Source organism: Myotis myotis, unplaced genomic scaffold (genome assembly GCF_014108235.1).
Source record: "Myotis myotis isolate mMyoMyo1 unplaced genomic scaffold, mMyoMyo1.p scaffold_m19_p_10, whole genome shotgun sequence".
NCBI classification, from domain to species: domain Eukaryota; kingdom Metazoa; phylum Chordata; class Mammalia; order Chiroptera; family Vespertilionidae; genus Myotis; species Myotis myotis.
In genome coordinates, this window is record NW_023416314.1 from 66,813,296 (window position 1) to 66,838,734 (window position 25,439).

The window sequence follows — 25,439 nt, forward strand, 5'->3', positions numbered from 1 at the left end:
ATTGAGACAGCATCCCACAGAAAGAAAACTGCAAGGGAACAGGATCCTAAACATTTCAATGAAAAAACCAGCCACGAAAAACACAGGCTAAAGGTACACTTACTAAAAGAAATCAGAGTGAATATCTTGAATTACGTAGAAGGTTAAAAATTATAAGAGGGACCTAAAGAAACAGATCTAATAAATCAAACAAGCAGTTGCTGAGCTTCTGTAGTCATGACCATCATGAAACTTATCACTAGTTAAAACTTAAAACTAGTTGCTCCAAGGTCATGTTCCAAAACATGTTTGGGCAGCCCTGGACCAGCTACCAAAACTGAGCATTCACTGCCACCTCATAATCAGCCTTGTCCTGCTCTCTTCTTCATGTACCTTGCCTGCTTCCAAGTGCCTTCTCTGGGCTCACACTATTGGCAAAGCATTCACGTACTTACTATTCAGTGAAGAACCTGGCAATACCATATTGGCTAACATCTTCCTTATTTTCTAGCAGCTGGCACACTGCATCCTCCATGTACGTGAGGACATGTCGCTGAGCTACCAAAAAAACAAAAGAGAGAAAAGTGAGAGAGAAAAGTAAAAAATAAAAGTCCTCCCAATCCAAATAGGAGGCCATGAAAGTCAGTCAAGGTATTGCCTCTACTCTAGGAAATGGATTGAAATAGGCTAACCAAACTTATTGGCCTTAATGGACCAATGGTTCCAAAGGGTAGAATTGGACATGATGTAGCACATGACATACTGCCATCTGGTTGGCTGTTAGTATTTACATCAACGCTTCATTTCAGTGGTGAGGGAGAGCTATAGAGGAGCTTTAGCACCATTAAGCAGATATATCTGTAAGTTCTTTTCTTCCCATTTCCTTCCACCCGCTTTCATTTTCTGTATGTCTCCAAACTTATTCCAGGGAAGAGTGCCTAAAGCATAAATGATCTGATTGCAAAGAAAATTCCTTTTTTTTCTTTTCTTTTCTCCTCACCTGAGGATATTTTTTCCATTGATTTTTAGAGAGAGTGGGAGAGAGAGAGAGAGAAAGAGAAATATCAACATGAGAGAAACACATCAATTGGTTGCCTCCTGCACACGCCCTGACCACGACCCAGGCGGGGGAGGAGCTTGCAGCTGAGGTACTTGCCCTAGATGGGAATTAAACCTAGGACCCTTTGGTCCAGAGGCTGATGCTCTATCCACTGAACCAAACTGGCTAGGGCAAGAAAACTCAATTCTTTAATAAAAAATTAGAAAAGTTTAAGGATCGTGTAAACTAGTGTTATAAACTATTAACCTTGGAAAATAATAAATGAAATCTGTGTGGTTCAATTTATCAGAAGTTATGTTTTCTGCATTTATTGTGACTGTTAAATATGCAGATTAATCATGGACTTCTCAGAAAGGGTCTGAGTATTAAATTTAGAAAGAAATGTGTTTTGATTCACGGCTCTGTCTTTGGTAGATTAATCTTAGTTATTTAATCTGCACCTATGTGGAAAGAAACTTAACTTTTTCTCAAAAGATGGTCAACTTGTTGATCTGAAACATCTGAGATACCCTGTTAAATGCAGATTTATAAACTGGCACCATCCCAGACTTAGTGACCTTATATTTCTAACTGAAGCCCAGTAATTTTTAAAAAGTACCCATGATGCTTTTTACATATGGTGAAGTTTAAGAATCACTGGTTAAGCCCAGCCAGCACGGGTCAGTGGTTGAGCATCGACCTATGAACCAGAAGGTCATGGTTTGATTCTCAGTCAGGTCACATACCTGGGTTGCAGGCTCCCAGTGTGGGGCGTGTAGGAGGCAGGCGATCAACGATTCTCCCTCATCACTCTCTCTCTCTCCCTCTCCCTTCCTCTCTGAAATCAATAAAAATATATATATATATATTTTTTTAAAAATCACCGGTTAAAAACATGGGCTTTGGAGTTTAGAAAGACCTGAGTTCCATTTTCGGCTCTACCAATTCTTAGCTGTATGATCTTGAGCAAGTTACTCTCCAAGCCTATTTCCTCATGTAAAAAGTGGATAATAATACTATTACTGTTTGTAATGACACTATTATTAGTACCTACACATCATCTACTTATATAAAAACCATGGCTGGTGTTCACCACATACAGACGAACAGTTGCCACCGAGCGAAGGAAATCAGTCCTACAGGGGTTGTCTTGGCAACGGCTGCGCCCTCCCCCAAGCTGTTTCCCGGAGCTGTTTCCTGTAAGGGCGGAGTTTGAGGCAGGAACCCACCCTGGGAGCCTAGAGGCAGATCTTTCTAAAGTGTGCTGCGCCAGCACGGGGTGAACCTGAGTGGGGAGGCTTGAAAGGCTTAGAAAAGACAGACCAGAGAATGAAAGCCAGGTCTTGGTGAGACGCTGCTTCTCTGAGAGACAGTGACCACGCCCACAGCCATGCCTTTATTTTATAGCAAATGCTGGGAGGCAAAGAAAGGGTGTGACCAAGATGTTTACAAACATTCTCCTGGGTTTCAATCCTACTCAACTACATGCACCTGAACTCTATCAAGCCCACATCACTCAGGCACGTGGGGCCACGTGTTTGAACCATAGGTTCAAGCTTACAACTCTAGCTGTTGGCTATAATTGTGCTGAGAGGGCCCTGCCCTCCAAGCTGGGACTTGCACATGGCAATGAGAGGACTGTGCCCTCTCATCAGTCCAAGGCTTGAACCTGTCCAAAACACTGTAGCGGCTCCCCACAATGAAGTTTTAATTCTGTTTCTTTGTTACTAATGTTGTGGCCCCACCCCATAACAAAGAAACAAAGGAAAATTTCCCCATCGAATTTCTGAATAGTATTACTCCTTCAGGAATGCCATGTCATAAATTAAAATTGAAAGCGGGTGCAATCATCATGCTATTGAGAAATCTCAATAGTAAATGGGGTCTTTGTAATGGTACCAGATTTATTATCAAAAGATTACGACCTAACATTATCGAAGCTGAAGTATTAACAGGATCTGCAGAGGGAGAGGCTGTTCTGATTCCAAGAATTAATTTGTCCCCACCTGACACTGGCCTCCCATTTAAATTGATTCGACGACGGTTCCCCGTGATGCCAGCATTTGTGATGACTATTAATAAATCACAAGGACAAACTCTAGACAGAGCAGGCATGTTCCTACCTGAACCCATTTTTGCACATGGTCAGTTATATGTTGCTTTCTCTCGAGTTTGAAGAGCATGTGATGTTACAGTTAAAGTTCTAAGTACTTCATCACAAGGGAAATTAGTCAAGCACTCTGAAAGTGTTTTCACTCTTAATGTAGTGTACAGGGAGATATCAGAATAAGTTTAATCACTTTATCAGTCATTGTTTGCATCACTGTTGTTTTTATATCATGTTTTTGTTGTTTTCATATCATGTTTTTGTCATTTTTATATCATGCCTCTGTTGTTGTTATATCCTTTTGTTACTGTTTATTTATTAATAAATCTATATATTATTTTCATATACATTTTACTAATTTCCTTTCATCTCTCACACTTCTATTATAGAGAAGGGCAAATAGCAATATTAAAATATCTCTGCTAATTAATTCCCTTTTTTAAAAAATATATTTTATTGATTTTTTACAGAGAGGAATAGAGAGTTAGAAACATCGATGAGAGAGAAACATCAATCAGCTGCCTCCTGCACACTCCCCACTGGGGATGTGCCCGCAACCAAGGTACATGTCCTTGACCGGAATCGAACCTGGGACCCTTGAGTCCGCAGGCCGATGCTCTATCCACTGAGCCAAACCAGTTAGGGCAATTAATTCCCTTTTAATGTGCACGAATTTCGTGCACCCGGCTACTAGTAGGATTATAAGAATAAAATAAGGTAATGCATGTAAAACACCAGAGTCCTTGGCTTGCTTGATAATGTATTTTCTTAAAAGCCCATCTCAAAGGGCTATTGAGGGTCTACTTCAGTAAACAACAAAGGCCAGAGCTTCAGAGATAGTCGGTGCTCAACAAATGACTATTCCTCCTCCTGAATTGAATCTTTAGAGGTATGAGAATGGTATCGAGGCACACTTCACGTAAAAACTTCCAACTCAGTGTTTTCCACTTACCATCCAAAAACATTTTTTTTTAATCACAACTTTCTTTTGGAATAGTGAGAATAAAAAACCCCAAAGTGATGAATATCCTGACAAAACACCATTCCACAAAATTGCTGCCATGACGGACATCTGCCTCTTTCATAGTTTTATCCTTCAAGAAAATATGGATAAATTACCTAAAATTAATAAAAATGAGTATTTCACAAAACTATCCCTAAAATCCTGGTGGTCCAGTAACACTTATGAAGCAAACAAGCTTATCTACCCAAGCTCTACTCTGGGAGTCTTCCTTTAACAACGGTGACCTAGGCTCCACCACACATGCACCAGCCTAAAGTCCACATGAAAGACATGTTTACATTCTGTTACTTATTCTGTTCATTTAAGTGCTCCCCAAAACTAACAACCATCAATCACTGCAAAGGTTCTCCAGCCCCCACCCCCAAAAGGTGTGAAGACAAAATCAGTGCTTTATCAACAGTTTCCAGTGGAAAACGACTTCTCTAAGAAATGGGAAAACTGAATGAAGCTGTGAGATAATACATGCCAATTCTGGTATTGTTTTATAATTAAGTATATATTAAATTGAGAGAAGAAACAGCCAAGCTAACATTAAAATCAGCTATATTTTCACTTCTGTATCCTCCTTCCCTTCTCCCACCCACTTATCCTGACCCTACAAAAATATTTCTTCCTTAGTCTATTTGGGCTTCTATGACTTAGATCTACCTACCTAAGGCTAGTACAGGATTTTTTTAAATGGTAGAAATGAAAGCGCTCTGCCGTACTTAGAAGCAAATCATGCTACTGCTCCCTAGCTCCTACGGCACAAGTAAGTGTGAAAGCCCTTTAAGGGAGGAATGTTTGAACCAAAGTACTTTTATTCTCCTAGAAAGACAGAAGGAATTTTCTGGAAAACAAACTATTTTTTTAAAAAGAGAGGGGGGTGGGGGAGGCCAGGGGATAGTCAAGGGCAGGGGAAAAAAAAAAGACACATATGTAATACCCTTTGTAATACTTTAAGCAATAAAATAAATAAATAAATAAATAAATAAATAAATAAAATAAATAAATAAAATAATAAAAAAGAGAGGGGAAGAGAAAGAAAGAAAAATAAAGGACTATACCTGCTTAATCTACAAATCAGATGGTTAGAGTTTAATATAATAATGATAATAATAACAGCTACCAATTTTGAGCACCTGTGAAACTTACTGAACAACAATGTGCCAGATACTGGGCTAATAATTTTACATGCATTATTTTATTTAGTCTTCTCAACAATCCTATGATAGGTGTTTTGATTATTTCCATTTTACAAATGGAAGAACTGAGATTTATAAAATTAAAGTAACTTGCTCAAGCTCATGCAGCTAGTAAAAGAGAGGCCAAGATTCAAACCAAAGTTTGCGTCTTACCAAGAACCCATGCTCTTAACTCCATACCATACTAACTCACCATTGACATTTTATAAATAGTTTTGGAAGTAAATATGATTTTTACACATAGAACAAAAGCAGGGGTGTATGTTGATAATAAAATCACCTGAGAGATGTCCATTTGTGTCTATATGAACTCATATGTGCGTGGGGGGAGGGGGCAATCAACATTTGTATCAAGTTAGAACTTAAGAATCATCCCACCACAAAGTATTCACCCTACCCACCCCTAGTTCACAAAGTGGAAACAGAACACCCTGGTGCTCTTTTTATCAGTGGGAGAAGAGAAGCAGCTAAGAAGAGGCAGGAAAAGGTTCCTCCCTTCTGAGAATTTCACACAAGCCAGTGTGAAGAACTCTCTCTAATTGCCGCTCTCTGGCGGTTTCCCTCACCTGCAGTTGTTATCAGTCCAATGTTCCCTTTGTGGTTACTAGATAAGTGCACCACCCAATCCTGGAAAACCCTTGCAGTTTATCAAACTTCAATGAAACAGGAGTTCAAAGCTCTTTCCTGGCAATAAAACATGAAGAATGTCATTTTATATTATTTTTTAAATGCAAAGGAATATGCTTTAATTTGTGTGAATGATTAAACTGCACACCTGCATCCCCGGAGGGCAAAGATATATGGGCACCTTAGCTGCCCTTTTGGGAAAGGAAAATCATTTCAGATTGGCATTTTCTCTTCTGCTTTGCTGGGACTTCCACAAGACCAGAATTCAGTGTGTTTTCTAACATGTACCAATAAAGCTCTATTGTTCTGAAATCCACACTGAGGCCCAAGCAGCCATGTCTTGCTCAGATAGGATCTCTGTCTGAGATAAACACTTATAACTGGAACATGCTGCCCTGAAAAATCCAAGTGAAATACAAGTAAACACTGTATGAGCTTCACATGAACCTCTCAAGTGAAGGCAATTGTGGATCAGAAATTTCTTGGTTCCGTTGAATCACCTCCTGCTGATCAATTAATCTCTGTACCAGAGACGCTCCTGCTATGAAAGCTTTCTGCAGTCAGGCTCACCTCAATTTGATTACTAGCTCTGGCAATTATTAACTATGTGACTTTAAACAAGTTATCTAGTCTCTCTGCCTGTCCTTTTCTATAAAATTAGAGAACAGTAGCTACCATCTAAGGTTGTAGAGAGGAGTAAAGAGAATAATGTATGTAATAATCTTAGCATATTGCTTGACACATACTATGAGTGTGCTATAAATATAAGCTATTTTTATTACTGTTATTAGTTGTTACTATGTACCCCTCCACGACACTGCAAAACTCACAACACAATAGGGTTTCAATGCTAATGAACACCAAGAGACCAACCTTCTATAGCCCCCTACTCATTTATAGTTCTGTTCATCCAACCAAACATATTTATAGATTACCTTCAAAAATTCCTGGGCTACATAAAACCCTACACACAGAGGGCGGACAAAAGTAGGTTTACAGTTGTTTGTATGGAAAAAGACATGTAGGTTATGATGATTACAATAGCTTTATTAACTCAAAAGAATGTCACAGTGCAACTGTAAACTTACTTTGCCCACCCCTGTATAATAATACACATAATCATATACCCATTTCAGTTCTAGCCTTTAAACATGTGGGAAGCATTCATTTATTAACTGCTACTCAGAAGACTCTAATTTACATGGGGAAAGTCCAAAACTATTTCTTTCTACTCCTTTCCAAGGCCTAAATACCATCAAAGTATTAGCTGTTTGTTTTGCAATTAAATGATAAGGGGTCCCATTTGGAAGATTTTGCTTGAGGGGCCTAGAATTTCCACCTACAACATTAGTTAGACCACTCTTACTATTTAATACAGAGCTCCTATACTAGAATAAACAAGTCTCACTGGAAAAACACTCACATGAATTATTATATATAATATTAATAAATATACACAACAGCAATAGCAGTGTAAGAGAAAAGCAGAATATATATATTCAATTTAAATATGACTTTTTCCTCCCTTGCCAGAGTGCTTTTAAGAAACATTTTGGTTTTTGAAGCCTCTGAGCTTCAGATGCTGGTTGGCACAAATAAATGTAGAATTAAATTAAGGCAGTCCTCTGACATTAAAAAAAATTATTGCTGTTAACCAACAACCTGTCATGTAAACTTAAAAAATTCAAGTTCAATATCATTTATAAATCACTAATATGATACAGTACTGATCTTGTTAAATACAAAGACTTAGCTTAATGGTTTAAAAATTAATAGACCTTTAAAATTAATTACTTACATCCTCTGTCTTTACTGGTATGTCCTGATCTAGGGATATAGAATGTTCTAGGGAAATATTTTATTACTCATACACGACCATCTTTGATCTTAGACCACCCTCAACCAATTTCCTTTAACCAAAGGAGATGGGGAAATGAGGAAAACTAGCACATGCAAACCTTATACAACCCAGTGAGGTAGGTGGTAAACTGTGTTTGAAGCTCAGGAAGGTTATGTAACCTGCTCAAAGCCTTAACAAATGGCTGAGCTAGGATTCAAATTTAGATAAAACCCTACACACACAGGGCGGACAAAAGTAGGTTTACAGTTGTTTGTATGGAAAAAGACATGTAGCTTATGATGATTACAATAGCTTTATTAACTCAAAAGAACGTCACAATGCAACTGTAAACCTACTTTGCCCACCCCTGTATAATAATACACATAATCATATACCCATTTCAGTTCTAGCCTTTAAACAGAGGGAGAGAGAGAAACATCAATGAGAGAGAATCATCAATTGGCTGCCTCCTTCACACTCCCTACTGGGGATTGAGCCCGCAACCCTTGACCAGAATCGAACCTGGGACCCCTCAGTCTGCAGACCGACGCTCTATCCACTGAGCCAAACCAGCCAGGGCTATTGCAGCTTTTAAAGAGTTATGCAGCATGACTTATATCAAATGGACTTTTCTAAGAACAAATTTAAAAATGAAGGAAAGACCTTTTACATTAATAGTTAATTATAAAACAGACAAAACTAATACATCACTTTTGGGAATCCAAACCACTGCGATACAGCTAGTCAAACTCATACTAAAAGACAAGCCAGGGACAAGCAAAGCATTACACATGTGTTAACATCACCTGTGACAACCAGAAACTAGAGGTGACTAAAGATCTTTATGTAAAGTAGGGGATGGAAAGCTAAAGTTTACTTACCTCAACCAATAGACAAGTTAACAGCTGTGCAAAGCTGAGTGCTTTGACATTCAAACAGTCCCTAGTCAACCATTAATCTTTCCCTCCTCCCGCCTCCTTCCTAACACTGGTAATTGTTAATATTTTGGGGACGTCAATTAAGGCTAAGTGCTTAAATCATATTGCTTCCATATTTCCAGACTAAATCTCATAATGCAGAATTAGTAGGTTGGAGTTTTGCATTTTTTTAAGGAGGCTTTTACAGAGGTCCAAACTTAAAGCATTTAGCTAGCTCACCATAACAAAATGAACTGCCTGAATGTCAGAGAAATTTAAAGTGGCACTTCTATGGGACACAGGAAGAACCCAAGTAAAATTGTCATCACAATAGCTTTGCAAAATAGTTACTCAAAGAGCAGTATAGTTACCAAATCAACTCCATAAACATTCACAAAACGATTTTCCAGAACCAGGTTTTAAAAAACAACACCACCACCTATACATTGACAAACATGGAGTAAATCATGTACCACTTACGTCATGTCAGGCCAAAAAATATGAAAGTTACAGGGTGAAAATTAATTGTGCTATATAGTCATGGTTAGCCTTTGAGGCAAACCATGCGTTTATAGATTATTAGTGATTAAATTTGGTAATATGAAATTTAACTATGACTTTATGGATTAGTGATATTACTGCATATAATTTTTGATTCATCATTCTTAGGAATGTTGCACTGTCCAAGCCTACCTTTCCTGCCAGGCTCAATTGGAATGCCACCTTCTTCATGAAGCGTTCCCTGATTCTCTCCCAGCCAGAAGCAATCTTCCTTTTCCTGAACTCCCTGAACACCTATTTTAATTTTTCCAATATCATACTACTCCTTAAATACAGATAGGAACCATGACTCATTTATCTTCTATACCCTTTAACACTCAGGGCCACTCAGTGTCCTCCACAGTGCAGTCGTTCAAATACTTACTGAATGATACATAAACCGCGTCCCTATTTATACACTCTGGTACTGCTCTTTATTCAGCGCAACCATTTAGCGCTGTGCCTCCCAGGTGGGAAACTCTAAGTACCAAAACACATTCTGTTACAATATTGGGGTTCTTACAGGAAGCCACTTTTGTCCTGTTCTCAACTCCTCTTTCTGTTGCCTTTTTACTGTTCCTTCTCTCTATTCCAATGAGAAAGCACTTGTTCCTTCCATTGTTACTAAGAGCCTCATTATCTTCAAGGTAAAGTGAAAAAATGCATTCAATGCAATTACCAGTTCCTCACAAATTTGGGGGCTTTTTGTCATTTCAACATCCAGGACTTAAATAAAAGAAAGTCCAAATCCTTTTCACTCCTAAGAACTATTTTCTTTTTTCCTTTTGAGACAAAATGGAAGGACACAGCACAGGAAGCAGTCCTCAGTAAGCCACCGTTCATAAACAGCTTTGCTCTAAGCATAACAAAGGTTCTGTTGTGCTCTTGCATGGCAGGGCCAGTAAGCAGCAGGAGCAGATGAACTCTTTAAGAAACAAAGGTTCTGTCTTCATGCAAATGTTTGCATTAATAAAAAATGAAGAGAAAGATATAGAAAATGCAGGCTAGCTGGACATAATAGGCTCTAAACGGGAGGTTTTTCACATTTTTCAGGCAGAGTCAGCAGGTCTTTTAAAAACTTTGTCATTCTGAACATTTCACAGACATCACAAGAAAGACATGCAAATAATAGAAGCAAATCAAAGGACACCCCGCTGCTCTGCTGGCGCCTCCCTCATCCACGCCTGGTTTGTCATTTTCTGTTAACCCTAGTGCTGGCTGCTGTTTTGTTGAGGAATGGAGTCTCTGGCCCATGTGGCAGTACATGTCCAGCCAGCTGGCCCTTGCACTGACGGCATTACAATGCAAGCCATGTACTACCACTCAGGGACACGTGCTGCCAGGCAACAAGTCCCCTGTGTGATTATTACACACCGGCTTACAAATCTGTATAGGAAAGAACCTCTAAACTAACCGCTTAATAAGATATATCACCTTGAGTGTGAGCATCACTGAATAATTCTCTGAAGATGGACTGACTGAGGACCAGTCTTTCAAAGTGAAATAACAAAAAAGGCCTTAAAATATAGAAAATTTAAAAGTTTGTGAGGGGAGAGATTTACCTAACACTTACTATGTGCCAAGCTCTGTATTAAGTGCTCAGCCTGCATTATCTCACTTAATCTTCACAACCACCACTAAGGTAGATACTTATTATTCCCATTTCACAGCTGACTAAATTGAGGCCTAGTGAGCATATTAACTTGCCAAGGTCACACAGCTAATAATGGCAAACCAAGACTCAAAACTATCTGGTGGCAAATTCCTCTCCATTCTATACATTTTTCTCACTCCTTATTTCTGTGTCGTTTGTGATTAAAACCTAGCTTACTCTGAAAATATCACAATGACCATATTCACCAACTAAAGGACTCTTTCTTCATTTTAATAATTTGGAGTCTTTATCATTCTTTGTAGTTGTTGTTAATCCTCACCTAAGAATATCTTTCCTATTGCTTTTTCAAAGAGAGTGCAAAGGAGGCACAGAGGGGTGGAGAGAGAGAGAGAGAGAGAAACATCGATGTGAGAGAGATACATCGACTGGTTGTCTCCCAAATGTGCCCCCACCTGGGGCATGGAGGAACCCCACAACCCAGGTACGTGCCCTTTTCTAGGAATCGAACCCTCAACCCTTTGGTGCACAGGCCAATGCCCTAACCACTGAGCAACATCTGCCAGGGCATCATTCATTTTTAAGAGTGTTTTTTTTGTTAGATCATGAAACAGAAAACAGATATAATTGAATAGGTTTTGTATAATTTTAGAGCATTCAGGAACCTCCTAAGTTTATCTATAATTTCCCTGAGAGTTCCTGGCCTACATCTTTTTTAAAAAGCCCCAAACCCAGAACTCACATCTTTCTTCCTAGGAGCAACTGATCAGTGACCTTTTACAATAATGACCCATCAAATCCCTGATCTGAAAATTCCTTGTCCTTCTCAATTTCCACTGAACACACTATTCCTCTTCACCAGGACTTGAAATCACTGTTTCCCACAGACTGTCCCATTGGCCTTTCTTGGTTGTACTTAACTTGAAACCAGTAGCCAGTCACTTCATTACTATTCTTACCTCTGCTCCTGAGTTACTAAAGCTTAAGGAGTAGGACTTTAAGACCATATCATTCAACTCTCATCATTTTACAGATTAAGAAACTGAAGACATTCCTCATCATTTTCCCTCTTGATCCAGTGAGGGGAAATTCTTGAGCTTGCTCAAATGGAGCCCTAAAATTCTCCACATTTCTCTCTATAACCATATTGCCAAACTTCTTCCTTAAACAGCCTGGCCAGTGTGGTTCAGTGGCTGAGCGTCGACCAAGAGGTCACAGTTCAATTCCTAGTCAGAGCACATGCCTGAGTTGTGGGATCCCCAGTAGGCAGCGTGCAGGAGGCAGCCAATCCATGGTCTTTTGTTGATGTTTCTATCTCTTTATCCCTCTCCCTTTTTTCTCTCTCTCTGTAAAATCAATACAAACATATTAAAAATATAAATAAATAAACAAAGCAAGCAAAATAAACCATGGCAACAACTGAATTATTTTCAAATATTTTTTCATACTCCCTGAATGCACATAACTTTTAAAATGAAATAGTCAAATAATATTATCCAGGCTTCCTTTATCCTACTGAGAGTCCATTCAGGTCTCTAGTGCCAATCATAATCCAGGAATAATTATATATAATTTTTGTCCTAGGTTAAAAGTGATACATGATATGACATGATAAGTAATAATAAGTATAATAAGTGAGATAATAAGTGAAAATAACTGTGATAGTTAATTTTCTTTAATATAATGGTTGGTTGGAAGATAATCTAAGTACTGATAATCAGATTACTGAATTATACTGAACCCTTAATTTGGAGACAACCAGAGAAGCAAATTATTACATGACTTTATGACAAAAGGCAGAAAAAGAGAGTATTCTAGAAAAAGTAAAGAATGAGGTTATTTCGGAGGGGAAATGGCAAAGCTCGACAGTATTGGAAATTTGGATAATCAAAACATAATCCTATCATAAGGATTTCACAGAGCTGGTTGAATAAAATATAAGCAAATAGAGCATAGGAGAGGGGTGAATTGAGACAGGGGGGGAACAATTCCTCTTGATGTATGCCTTATATATTTTTGAACCTGTGAATGTGTTATCTAGTCAAAGCATGTGTGTGTGCATGTGTGTGAGCATGCACACATGCACATGTATTAGGAAGGGCAGGAGAGAGAAGTTTATAACAACATTCATATTTATATAATGCTGTGGCAAAGACCACTAGTTGCCAGCTCCAGCAGCCTCTTCCTCCTTAGAAACATACTTCAGTTTTTCCTAGATTCATGGCTATTGGCATCAAGACCATATTACTCAGCTCCTCTTGCAGCTAAGTATTAGTCATGTGATTAAGCTATAAAATCTAAGCACGATATTGTGTGGTCTTGTAGAAAGTATTTAAATGGAACTGATTCTACTGAAAGCTGTGTTTTACTTACCACAGAGGATATCAGAGAACTCCTTCAGTCCTCACGGACCATGAGGAAAAAGAAAGAAACTTGAGTTCCTGATTACACCTTGGAAAATACCATACTAACCATGGACTGACTATCTTCAGGCTTCTTTTCCACAAAAGTGAAATAATCTTCTAACTTTTTAAAATCAAGTTATTTTAGGTTTTTCTGTTATATGCAGACAAACCTAATGTTAACATAAAACATCTATATATTTTCCCAATATTAGAAATGAAGAAGTCAAACTAATGTACCAATCAGAATGCTCATGGGCCTATTCATGGATCTGCGTAGGATCCTAGAGTGGGATACAGTGTTTCCAGACATTATCCAAGCATCTAAAGAGATGTACTACTATCTTCAATGCTTACCACTGTTGTAAACAGGATTAAGGTCTTAATGACTTTCATAACTTGAGCAATATCTTACTACATACTTTCACATACACTATCTCATTGAACCTTGCAATCAACCTAGGAGTCAGATAAAGTTGAGATTAATATCTCCATTTTACAAATGAGGAAACTGCTCAAGGTCATACAGCTTGTAAGTGGTAGGGCAAAAACTTGAACTTTAATTTCACGAGTATAAATATTTTCCACTGAATCATAGAATTAGGGAAATTCTTAGAGACATTTCAAAAGTTTAAAATGACCATAATTAATATAAAAAATTGCAAACTAGACCACAAAATCAATGTCTTCGTATTTCACAGGACTTACATAAAAATGTTTGAAAATTAATTTTTCCATTTATTAACTGAGGCAACATTCTGATTAATTTTAGCACTGATGACAGCACCATTTCCTTCTCAGATCCTAGGTTACACTAGACAGGAAAATGAACAAGTCAGGGGCAGCACATAAAGAGGTGCCAACTCTCTAATCACCACTTCTCTTTGGAAATCTCAGTCAGATTCTACCCACTGCCTATTGGTGGTACAAGACACTTCTACAATTGATTCTAGAAATCTTTCTTCAAAAAACTTACACAGCACAAATAATCCGACTCATCAAGGAAAGGTGAAGTGACCTCCAGTCCAGATCTTAAACAGTGAATTGATCCCTGTGCATTGCCATCCCATAGGCTCAACAGCCTAAGCAAGAGGGTCTTGTTATATGAGACCTAGTTTCTAATCTTTGCCCTCTTGATGACTCTTTGGGGCATATGCAAGTTATTTTTCCCCCCAACTTAAGTTCCTCAATCGATCATAGAAGAAAAAAATACTTTACTCTCCAAAACTATTTGAAAGTCTGGTTAAGTTGAAGTGAACACTTTGCTTTTATAATGTACCAGAGGCCCGGTGCACAAAATTTGTGCATGGTGGTGGTGGTGGGGGGGGGGGCTCAGCCTGGCCTGCTCCCTCTCGCATTCCAGGACCCCTCGGGAGATGTTCAACTGACGGTTTAGGCTTGATCCCGCAGGAATCCCTGTGGGATCGGACCTAAACTGGCAGTTGGACATCCCCCTTGCAATCCCCCTTGGCTCCTAACCTCTCACCTGCCTGCCTGCCTGATCGCCCCTAACCACTCGCCTGCCTGCCTGATCGCCCCTAACTGCTCGCCTGACTGCCTGAGACAAATTGGCTAGGGCACAGAAAGAACTTTTATACATAATGTCCAAAATAGGCAAATCCATAGAAACAGAATATAGATTAGTGCTTGCCAGGAGTTGGGTATAGAGGGAAATGGGAGTGTCAGCTAATTGAGATGGACTTTCTTTTTAAGGTGATGAGAATGTTCTGGAATTGGATTATGCTGGTGGTTGCACAATCTTGTGAATAGACTAAAAAACACTGAATTGTGTATTTAAAAGGGTGAATTTTATGGTATTATATAAAATTATATCTCAATAAAAGAATACACAGACTAATAAAAACAAAGAGTTGAAGATGGCAGCACATCAGAGGGATTTAAGAAAATTTTGGCCCTAACCGGTTTGGCTGAGTAGATAGAGCATCGGCCTGCAGACTGAAGGGTCCCAGGTTCGATTCCAGTCAAGGGCATGTACCTTGGTTGTGGGCATATCCCCAGTAGTGGGTGTGCAGGAGGCAGCTGATCGATGTTTCTCTCTCATCGATGTTTCTAACTCTCTATCCCTCTCCCTTCCTCTCTGTAAAAAAAATCAATAAAATATATTTTTAAAAAGAAGAAGAAGAAAGAAAGAAAGAAAATTTTGGCATGACCAGTATGGCTCAGTGGTTGAGCATCAACCCAGGTACCAAGAGGTCACAGGTTTGATTCCTTGACAGGGCACATGCCCAGGTTGCGGGCTTGATCCCCAGGACGGTATGTGCGGGTATATTCATGCTTTGCCTACGAATAAAGACAAGCAGCCACCAACAATACACCTCACCTTGAGTGGGAGAGACATCTTCACTGTACATTCTAAGTGTGGCAGATTATTGTTTGCATCCCTCAAAATCTATGCTCCTTTTCTTCTTGCACACATGATGGTATTGTTGGATTCAATCCCCAGGCTCCTTTGCAATTAGCAGGGGCCTTATATTAAGTTCTCACTAATGAAATGTGAGCACAAGTGATGTTTACAAAAACTGCCTAATTGCTTAAAAGGTGTTTGCCCTGGATTCACTCCTCTTTTCCCTTTCTACTGGCTGGAAATGGCTACAACTGAGGCACCCCCAGAAAACATGCCCAGTTAGCCTGAAATCCTATACTTCCTAGAGCAGATCCTACCTCCTATATCCTGGACTTAGGTTAAATTAGAGAGAAGTAAATTTCTTTCTTATATTAGCCATTTCTGGGGGGTAGGGAGGAGGTATTTTTGTAACGGCAGCTCAGCCATCACATTCTCTTTCGGGAATTCAGCTTCATCCAAGCCACCCCTCACAACAGGGCGTCATTCCTATGGGCCTTCTGGAGATGCTTCCGAACAGTAAGTCTTCCCAAATTTTTTCTTGCCTTCTTTTCTTCCTACCAAACTTTTATCTTTCTTTTATTCCTATAAATATTGGTTGGGCCCTAGCTGGTTTGGCTCAGTAGATAGAGCGTTGGCCTGCGAACTGAAGGGTTCCAGGTTCGATTCCGGTCAAGGGCACATGCCCAGGTTGTGGGCTTGACTGTACAGAGTGCCTGGGAAAGCACCTGAGCAAAGGTCGTCAGCTGAATCCAGCGGCGTCGGCAGAGCCATGTCCTGGAAACATACCTCGCCAAAGGCAGGAATATTGTCAATCCTGACCTTTAGCTCAGGCACCAGGGGGTGGGTGCCACTATCTAGGTTCACTCAGGCGCAAGGCAGGTGCAATTATTCGGGTTCAGCCAGGCCTGACAATTACGAGAAGCCACAAAAATGAAGAATGCAGTTTGGCTCAGTGGATAGAGCGTCGGCCTGCGGACTGAAAGGTCCCAGGTTCGATTCCGGTCAAGGGCATGTACCTTGGTTGCGGGCATATCCCCAGTAGGAAATGTGCAGGAGGCAGCTGATCGATGTTTCTCTCTCATCGATGTTTCTAACTCTCTATCTCTCTCCCTTCCTCTCTGTGAAAAATCCATAGAATATATTAAAAAAAAAAAAAAAGACTTAAAAAAAAAAAAGAATGCAGCTTGATCTTTAAGCATTATTTAACATAATTTCCTTTGTCTTAAACTCTAATAAAACTTCCTGGTATCATGCTGTATATAATAAACGCGCTACACTAGCTCTGGGTCACTGTCTCTCCATCTGAGAACAGTGTCCCACCTGATCCCAGCTTTACTTACTGTTTCTGTGTCTGTCTCTTTCTGTTTCTCAATCCCCAGTTGCCCCTACTCAGGTCTCGTTCACTCTCTAGCCGTGCTGGATGTGGCCAAAACACACACTTGATTCCCAGTAGGGAGTGTGCAGGAGGCAGCTGATCAATGATTCTCTGATCATTGATGTTTCTCTCTCTCTCCCTCTCACTTTCTCTCTGATATCAATAAAAATATATTTAAAATGTAAATTAGCCCTAGCCAGTTTAGCTCAGTGGATAGAGCATTGGCCCAAGGGCTGAAGGGTTGCAGGTCTGATTACCATCAAGGGCACATACCTCAGTTGCAGGCTCAATCCCTGACCCCAGTCAGGGCTCATACGGGAGGCAACCAATCGATGTGTCTCTCTCACAATGTTTCCCTCTCTCTGTCTCCCCCCATTCCTTCCATGCTCTCTAAAAATCAATGGAAAAAATCCCTCAGGTGAGGATTAACTATATATATACACATACACTAGAGGCCCAGTGCACGAATTCATGCACGGGTGGGGTCCCTCGGCCTGCTGGTGATTGAGGCCTATCAGGGGGCCGACTGGCCAGGGGGAGGTACCCTAGGAAGTTGGCCGATGAGCCCTCCGATCGGGGCCTATCTGGTGGGGGGGGATGGCTAGCAGGGGGGAGGGGCCACGGGAGGTTGGCTGTGGGAGTGCACTGACCACTAGGGGGCAGCTCCTGAGTTGAGCGTCTGCCCTCTGGTGGTCAGTGCACATCATAGCAACTGGTCAACCAGTCATTCCAGTTGTTCAGTCATAATGGTCACTTAGGCTTTTATATCCTATACTAGAGGCCCGTTGCACGAAGATTTGTGCAATAGGCCTTCTTTCCCCTGGCTGCCAATACCAGTTTTCCTCTGGCACCCGGGACCCAGACCTTCACTCTGGCCACTGCCTTCCATCTTCGCTCTGGACACAGTCTTCGCTGCAGCTGGAGCCTTCAGTCTTTGCTCCTCACTCCAGCGGGAGTCTTCAGTCTCCGGCCAGAGCTGCTCCTGTAGCTCCTTCCGCCCCCCCACCCTCCCCCTCATAGCTTGATCACTGCTTTGCCTGAAGACCTTGCCAATGGGCTCCTGGGTTCCAGGTGGCTACCTTGCCTGCGCCCAGCTTTCTGATCACGATCACAGGCCACAGGCAAGGCGGCTCCTGGGTCCCGGGGGGTCGCCTTGCCTGTGGCCTGGCTTTCCAGCAGATCCTGGGGTCGCACATGGGGGCCTGGATTGCAGCTCCTGGTGTCCCGCCCTGCCTGCAGTATGCAAATTAGCCACCATCTTTGTTGGCGGTTAATTTGCATATCACGCTGATTAGCCAATGGGAGGCGTAGCGAATGTACGGTCAATTACCATGTTTGTCTATTATTAGATAGGATAATAAAAGTGTAATATGCAAATCGACTGAACGGCAGAATGACTGGATGCTATGACATGCACTGACCACCAGGGGGCAGACGCTCAATGCAGAAGCTACCCCCTGGTGGTCAGTGTGCTCCCACAGGGGGAACGCCACTCAGCCAGAAGCTGGGCTCACGGTTGGAGAGTGCAGCAGTGGTGGCAGGAGCCTCTCCCACCGCCCCTGCAGGTGGGTGGTAAAGAGCAAGGGTTCCCAGACTGTGAGAGCCCCAGACTGCGAGAGGGATATCTGACTGCTGGCTTAGGCCCAATCCGGGGGATTGGGCCTAAGTCAGCAAGTGGACATCCCCCGAGGGGTCCCAGACTGCGAGAGGGTGCAGACTGGGCTGAGGGCCACCCTCCCATGGTATGAATCTCGTGCACTGGGCCTCTAGTATATAGATAATTTCCTGGTGTCCCTTCCTCTGTAAAGATAACCAAAGCTGTTTTTATTACTTGGCTGAGTTTAAGATCTTTCAGCTGGGGAACCAATGTCAGATCCTTCTGTAACTGGACAAGCAATGGGTCCATGCTGCCTGTCACTACTTGAGCCAATTAAGCAGAGATAGGGTTGAATCATACATGAGAGTTTATCCCAATACTGCTAACAGTATGGGAGAGTAGCAGGTCATCCACAAAAATCTGCTCTGCATCTAACCATAAGCCAGCTGCTTATATTGGGTAGAAGGACAAAGATTACATAGGGAAGTAGGCAAAAGGGTATGCCAAATGGGCAGTTAACAGGTAATGCAGGCTGAAGATTTGCAAAGGCCTATGGGTATGCAAAGGCTGGGGGTCTTCAAAGGGCTGGCAGCCCTGGTTTCTGCAACAAGGTTGTTCATCTTTCCATGATAATAGACAGCTCTAGGATGGGGAGGATGGGCTGCATTTCCAGATGAGCTCACAGGTCCCACATGCAACTCCCAGCCAGGTTAGAATGTGCCTTCTTAATCAGAACAAAACAATCACAGTTAACAGAACATGATTAATATAGCTGGTCCCCAGAATTCTATTTCTGCCCCTATCACTTCAACAAGTTATTTTCTCTAACTACTAGGAAATCTATATATATAAAAGCCTAAGTGACCGGCCAACCGGCCAAATGGCTGACAGTCCGACAGGCTGACGGTCCGGTAGCTATGACATGCACTGACCACCAGGGGGAAGATGCTCCACACAGGATCGGAAACCACAGGCATGGAAACATGGCACAGACTGATGAATCTAGAGCAGCGGTTCTCAACCTGTGGGTTGCGACCCCTTTGGAAGTCGAACAACCCTTTTACAGGGGTTGCCTAAGACCAGCAGTGGGCAAACTACGGCCCGCGGGCCGGATCCGGCCCGTTTGAAATGAATAAAACTATTGAAAAAAAAGACCGTACCCTTTTATGTAATGATGTTTACTTTGAATTTATATTAGTTCACACAAACACTCCATCCATGCTTTTGTTCCGGCCCTCTGGTCCAGTTTAAGAACCCACTGTGGCCCTCGAGTCAAAAAGTTTGCCCACCCCTGCCTAAGACCATCCTGCATATCAAATATTTACATTACGATTCATAACAGTAGCAACATTACAGTTATGAAGTAGCAATGAAAATAATTTTATGGTTGGATCACAACATGAGGAACTGTATTTAAAGGGCCAGAAGGCTGAGAACCACTGCTCTAGAGGGAAGCGGGGAGGGGAGAGGGTGGGAAGAGATTAACCAAAGATCTTATATGCATACTTATGTGCACTGGTGGGGTCCCTCGGCCTGGCCTGCATCCTCTCGCAATGTCGGACTGCCGATTTAGGCCTGATACCTGCAGGCCAGGCTGAGAGCTGAGGGACCACCCCACCAGTACACAAATCCATGCACCAGGCCTCTACTACGATAATAAACCATTCATAATGTGAGACAAATCAACCACTTCTTTTCCTTAAAGTTTGTTTCTCCTTTAGAACTATAAGATCAAAAATAAATATTTACTGGAAGAGCAAAGGTCAAAACAGTCCCTATGTCTAGACATGGCAAGAAAGATTAGCAAGACTCCAGTGGCTATTTGTAGGCAACCTTGAAGAGAAAAAAGACTTGGCCATACCTCCCGAAGAACTAACCCATTTTCTTCTAAGTATATATTCACCATTCTCTACCATGCCAACCCTTGAAGACAAGGCCAAAGATTGACTGCACTGCACATGTAAAACTTCATAAGTTAATCATACATCTAAACATCAGGTTTGGTGGTTTACAGACTATCTAAAAAGATAATCAATTTTAGGTCTCATTAAATAATTTACTTTAAAATACTTGACATGTATTAATTAATTCATCCTCTCAACCCGAGAGGTAGCTTTTATCAACTCCATTTGTTGGGAAATTTGATCAAGGAGAATAATAACAGTTTTATCTATTTACAAAATACCTTTCTTATAAAGAGTGCTACATGCTTATCTTTTCAATCTTCTAACATTCCTGTGAGGTAGGTGGCAATAATACCGTGTCCTTTCTTAAAGGTGAAATGCTATGGACAAGGAGCTTAATGACTTACTCACATGGTAACTTGTATTTTATCCAGTAACTAGAACATACTGGTTGGCATTAACACTGCACCATGGACTCAAGTCTCAACTGCACACACTTTTAGAGTGTCTAAGCTTCTACTTTTCTCTACAGCCATATTTCAAAGCATCACATTCCGAAAAGGATTGAGATCATGCTTGTTTTTTAAGCTCATGTGCTCACTGTTTATCAAGTTTTTATCGTTTTTCTAAATTGGACTATTTAAGTTTTGTCTAGATGCCTGAAAGCTAAATTATTTTTTGTTTACTGTCTGTGCACTCGCATTGTAAGTGATGTCATCAGGAATGTACAAAACTCTTAGACAAAGCTGTAGAGCCAATAAAAGCAAAGCAAATCACTTGAGGAAGAGTGCATTTCTTCTTCTTCTTCTTCTTCTTCTTCTTCTTCTTCTTCTTCTTCTTCTTCTTCTTCTCCTTCTTCTCCTCCTCCTCCTCCTCCTCCTTTTTTTTTTTTTTTTTTTTTGAAGTAGGCATCACACAAAAACGTGACTCATTAAACCCAAAAGAGTTGACTATGCCAATAAGGGCTTCTTATGCAGCCTTACACAAAGAGGCCTGAGTGGCAGCATGAGGCCTTCTCTTCTATGCATTTTCCTCCAGGCAGAATGTGCATTTGTGTGGCTACATACACAATTATAATCTCTCCTGAAAGGCAATTCCTTCCATATGACAGGCTGAGCACTGGCCTGAGTGCTAGCCTCATGTTGCCTGTGCAGTTAACATGCTGAAATACCAGACACATTTAATCTCTCCTTTCTCAAAAAAAACAAAACACAAAACTAAGATGGGACAGAAGAATTGAAGCTGTAAAGAACTGCACATAGAGAGAAAAGGAGGCCAGCCCAAGTGCCCAAACTCACTTTCTCAATGGGCTGAGCTTCTTTGTGTGTTGCCTACTTACGTGTCAATTTGCAGGACTTTGGGGCATGAGAACCATGGAGCAGAGTGGTTCTGGCAGCCTGTCCAAGAAGCAAAGCCAAAGACATGTGGCCTTTAGTCATATTCAAAGTGTTATTGTTTCAAACATGCCTATTTTAAAATACATAATTTTCCCATTTTGTGCATGCTGTATGTAAGTTGGCCACAGGAGTTCTGCCACATGATTATGAAAGAGAGAGAGAGGGCAATGGCCCGAATGCAGCCCTATCCCTGCCACACACCTCTGTTTACCGGTACTGGGGACCAGTGGGGCTACACCAGGTGAGAGAATTCTGAATTTAACAAACACCTGATATGAAGGCCTGGGGTACAAACAGATTTCTGCCTGAGATTACAGAAACTGAAGCTTGTGTTTTATCACAATTACTTGTAATCTCAGAGCAAGACCTTGAGCTACACAATAATAGCACAGCTGGGAAAAAGCTCTTACTCTCTCCAAAGAATAGTGCTTTAAAAAGCGAATTCAATGAAGAAAAAGAAAGGACCCTGAAAGTGCCCTCTCAAACAATATTTACTTTTAGTGGGTTCCTGCTAATCAAACAAAACTTAGTCAAAAGCTTTTGTGAAAAATACACTTGATGATTTCAGCAATAATTGCTTTGTTTAAAGAAAGGTGCTTAAAAGAAAACATAGCTAATGGGATCAGTAATTTGGTAAATTCAGATGTGTTTGGGAAAATCCCTCTTCTCTTTGAAAAATCATTAAAATTCTGCTCAGATAAATGTGTTTTGACTTGAAATTCCAATCATAGAATGAGCTATTTCCTATGGTCCCTAGGGAAGTAGTGCAAGGGTGACCCCAACACAGAGGACCCGGGGATTAGTTTATCAGGGTAATTCCTGTCTTAAAGCATATGACTCTGCCCAACTAAAGGGCAGGATCTCAAGGAGATGCCCCGAAATTGTATAAAATTTCCCTCCTTCTTAAAATGACATTTTAAAAAAATGGACTAAATCTCACTGTTGTGTAACAAAACATAGAAACTATGGTATCAATCAAGAAACTAACATTAGATATAATCAGAGTTTAAAACCAGAAGGATCCAGGGAAAATTTTAATCAGTCATCCCTTTTTTTCATCCATGGAAAGGGGAAAAAATCCTAATGTCTCTCACATGATAGAACCATATTCCATTCTCCCAGTTTAAAAAAAAATGTTTTTTATTCTACTTAAAGTAGATCATTCATTTAACTTGGGCAGAGCATTGTACTAGATTTTGGAGATAAGCTGCCCTTATGTCTTCCTGTTCTATTAGAAACCAACAATAACCAAGTATATGAATAGATAACGTAACTGTGATAACTGCTAAAAAGGACAGAAACAGGAGGATGAACTAGAAATAAGCTAATGGATCATCTGTCTCTCCTGATCTACTATTATTACTTTTTAAAACTTTAATTACCTACTCAGCCTCCTAAGATTACTCAATCCGCAAACATGGTATTTGTGATCCCCAACTTTTGGACAGCATTTGGAGGAAAGATTCTAATTTACTTGTATGTATAAATGATAAGCAAGGTCAAAATTTTACATAACTATTTTAAAACACTAGAATAACCTTGAAGTAGCCTGCAATTTAGTTACCTTGGAGAAATGGGGATAGGTGAGGATCGGGAACAACACGCCTTAGAAGTCACTTGCTCTTTTTCCCCCCAAACAAAAGGATATTACATTTGTTAAATAGCTTACAGACTCCTTGAAAAAGCAGAAGAAACAGTCTGGGTTGAGCTTCCAGGAACAACTCCCAAAGGCACATCCCAGAAGTAGGCCACCAGGGAACTGCTGTCCCTGCCATGACTGAAAAAGCTGCTGACCAAACTGGGAAAGCACCAACACAGCTGCGTGCAGACAGCTCACCCACTCTACAACAGCACTTATTACACTGTCACTTTGTGTTACAGTTTCTGAATATGTTCCATCTCCCATCTATGGTATAAGTTGCCTGGTGGGGGAGGGACATTTACATTCATTCCTTGCATTATATCAAAAGAGCATGAAGAAGGAAGGGAGGGAGAAATGGAGGGAGGGAGGGAAGAAGAGAAGGAGGAAGGGAGGGAGGGGGGAGAGAGAGAGGGAGGGAGGGAAAGGAAGAAGAGGGGCAGATGATTTTGTGAATATGTTCATTACTTTTTAAAGTGCCCTAATTTCCAAATATTTAGGAAGTCAGTGTAATAGCTATAATAATATCTTATTTCATTTCCTTTTTGCAATAACCCAAGCACTTTAAAGCCCTAAGAGTATTTCTGCTAACTTATTATAAACAGCACTGTTTCCTAGCATAAGGTTGGATTTGGAAAGTCCCCTAATTATACTCAAACAAAATAAATGTGCTTATCAGGATTCATCCAAAAGCAAAAAAAAAAAAAAAAAAAAAAAAAAGGTGTCTGGCAGTAACACAAGTAAATATCATATGCATGCATATCAGCAAATACAAAAAAAAATAAGATTGGTAACACTTAAGTCTTCCACATGGAAAGAATCACATATCAGAACTTCTGCCAAGACTTGAAGAAACTGTATTGACCTCATGGCTGGAAGGGACTATATCAGTGACTGTTGGATGCTGTCTTAGTCCAGGTATTCTGAGAAGCAGACACCAAGACAGGATCAGACTTGCAAGAGGTAAACTAGGGGAAATGTCCACGGGGAAACTGTGGAGAAAGCGGAGGAAGCTGGGAGAGCTGACAGAACACAATGCAGGTTTGACCCCGGTATGGGGGAGGGACGGGGTGAGGGGGAGCATGAAGATAGAGAAAGAAATGAACTGCAGTGCAGTGCGAGTCTTCAAGCCAAAGTCACCATTGGAAGAATCACCCATCTCCTAGAAATGTCTCTCTCCGACCCACTCATTGGCTGGGAGTAGCACATGGGAAGTGTGACTTCAGTGTGAACAAGGTGTTGGATTCAGAGCTGGGGTTGGGAGTCAATTACCCTCCCCAAAGTAAGAGATCATAGAGTGCCGGAAGCCGGTCCATCCTTGCTGCTTGACACAGTCGCTGCACGGAAGAAACATCTGCACAGCATATGTTTCAAGGGACCTGGCGTATATGGCATACTGTTCTTAATATGTTTGCTCCCCTTAGTACTATGTGTTTTAACCAAGGTCACCTCTCCGAGAAAGGTTGTTTCTCCAGGTAGGGATTCTTCCCTGAAGTTAGGGAGGGAATAAAACCCCTTAATGAAGTGCCAGGCGGGTAGTTAATCACTTTAACTACAAACAATCATGCTTAAGCTACATAATCTTTACTCCCTGGAATGGAGATAAGAAACGCCCTAACCTTTGCAATAGAAATTGACAGGATTAAAATCAACTGGTATAAATACAAATGTAACAAGACAATAAACACCAGAACTTGGCTGGAGATCGTGGCTAGAGATCTTGGCTAGGCTGCTGATCAACTGAACGCTGTCTCCGTGTCATTCCTTCTTCGCCGACTCCATCCACACCTTTGGGGACCCCGGACCTGCTGGGGTTGGACCCCAACAATAGAGGCACATTTTCATGGCTGCCAATTACATATGTATTACATATTTTTATAATAGTAATAAT

At 40.9% G+C, this 25,439-nt stretch overlaps 1 protein-coding gene across 3 annotated transcripts in view; it reads right to left on the reverse strand.

Moving 5' to 3' along the window:
* The window catches only part of CUNH11orf49 (chromosome unknown C11orf49 homolog), a 149,539-nt gene that overhangs the window by 116,864 nt on the left and 7,236 nt on the right, over window positions 1-25,439 (reverse strand). For 2 of the 3 annotated variants that reach the window (XM_036326005.1, XM_036326004.1), the window contains exon 2: window positions 435-537. The exons of the other annotated variant lie outside the window; for it this stretch is intronic. In XM_036326005.1, coding sequence (XP_036181898.1) covers window positions 435-537 — 103 coding nt within the window. The remainder of the gene's footprint in view (window positions 1-434; window positions 538-25,439) is intronic. 3 annotated transcript variants of the gene reach the window in all.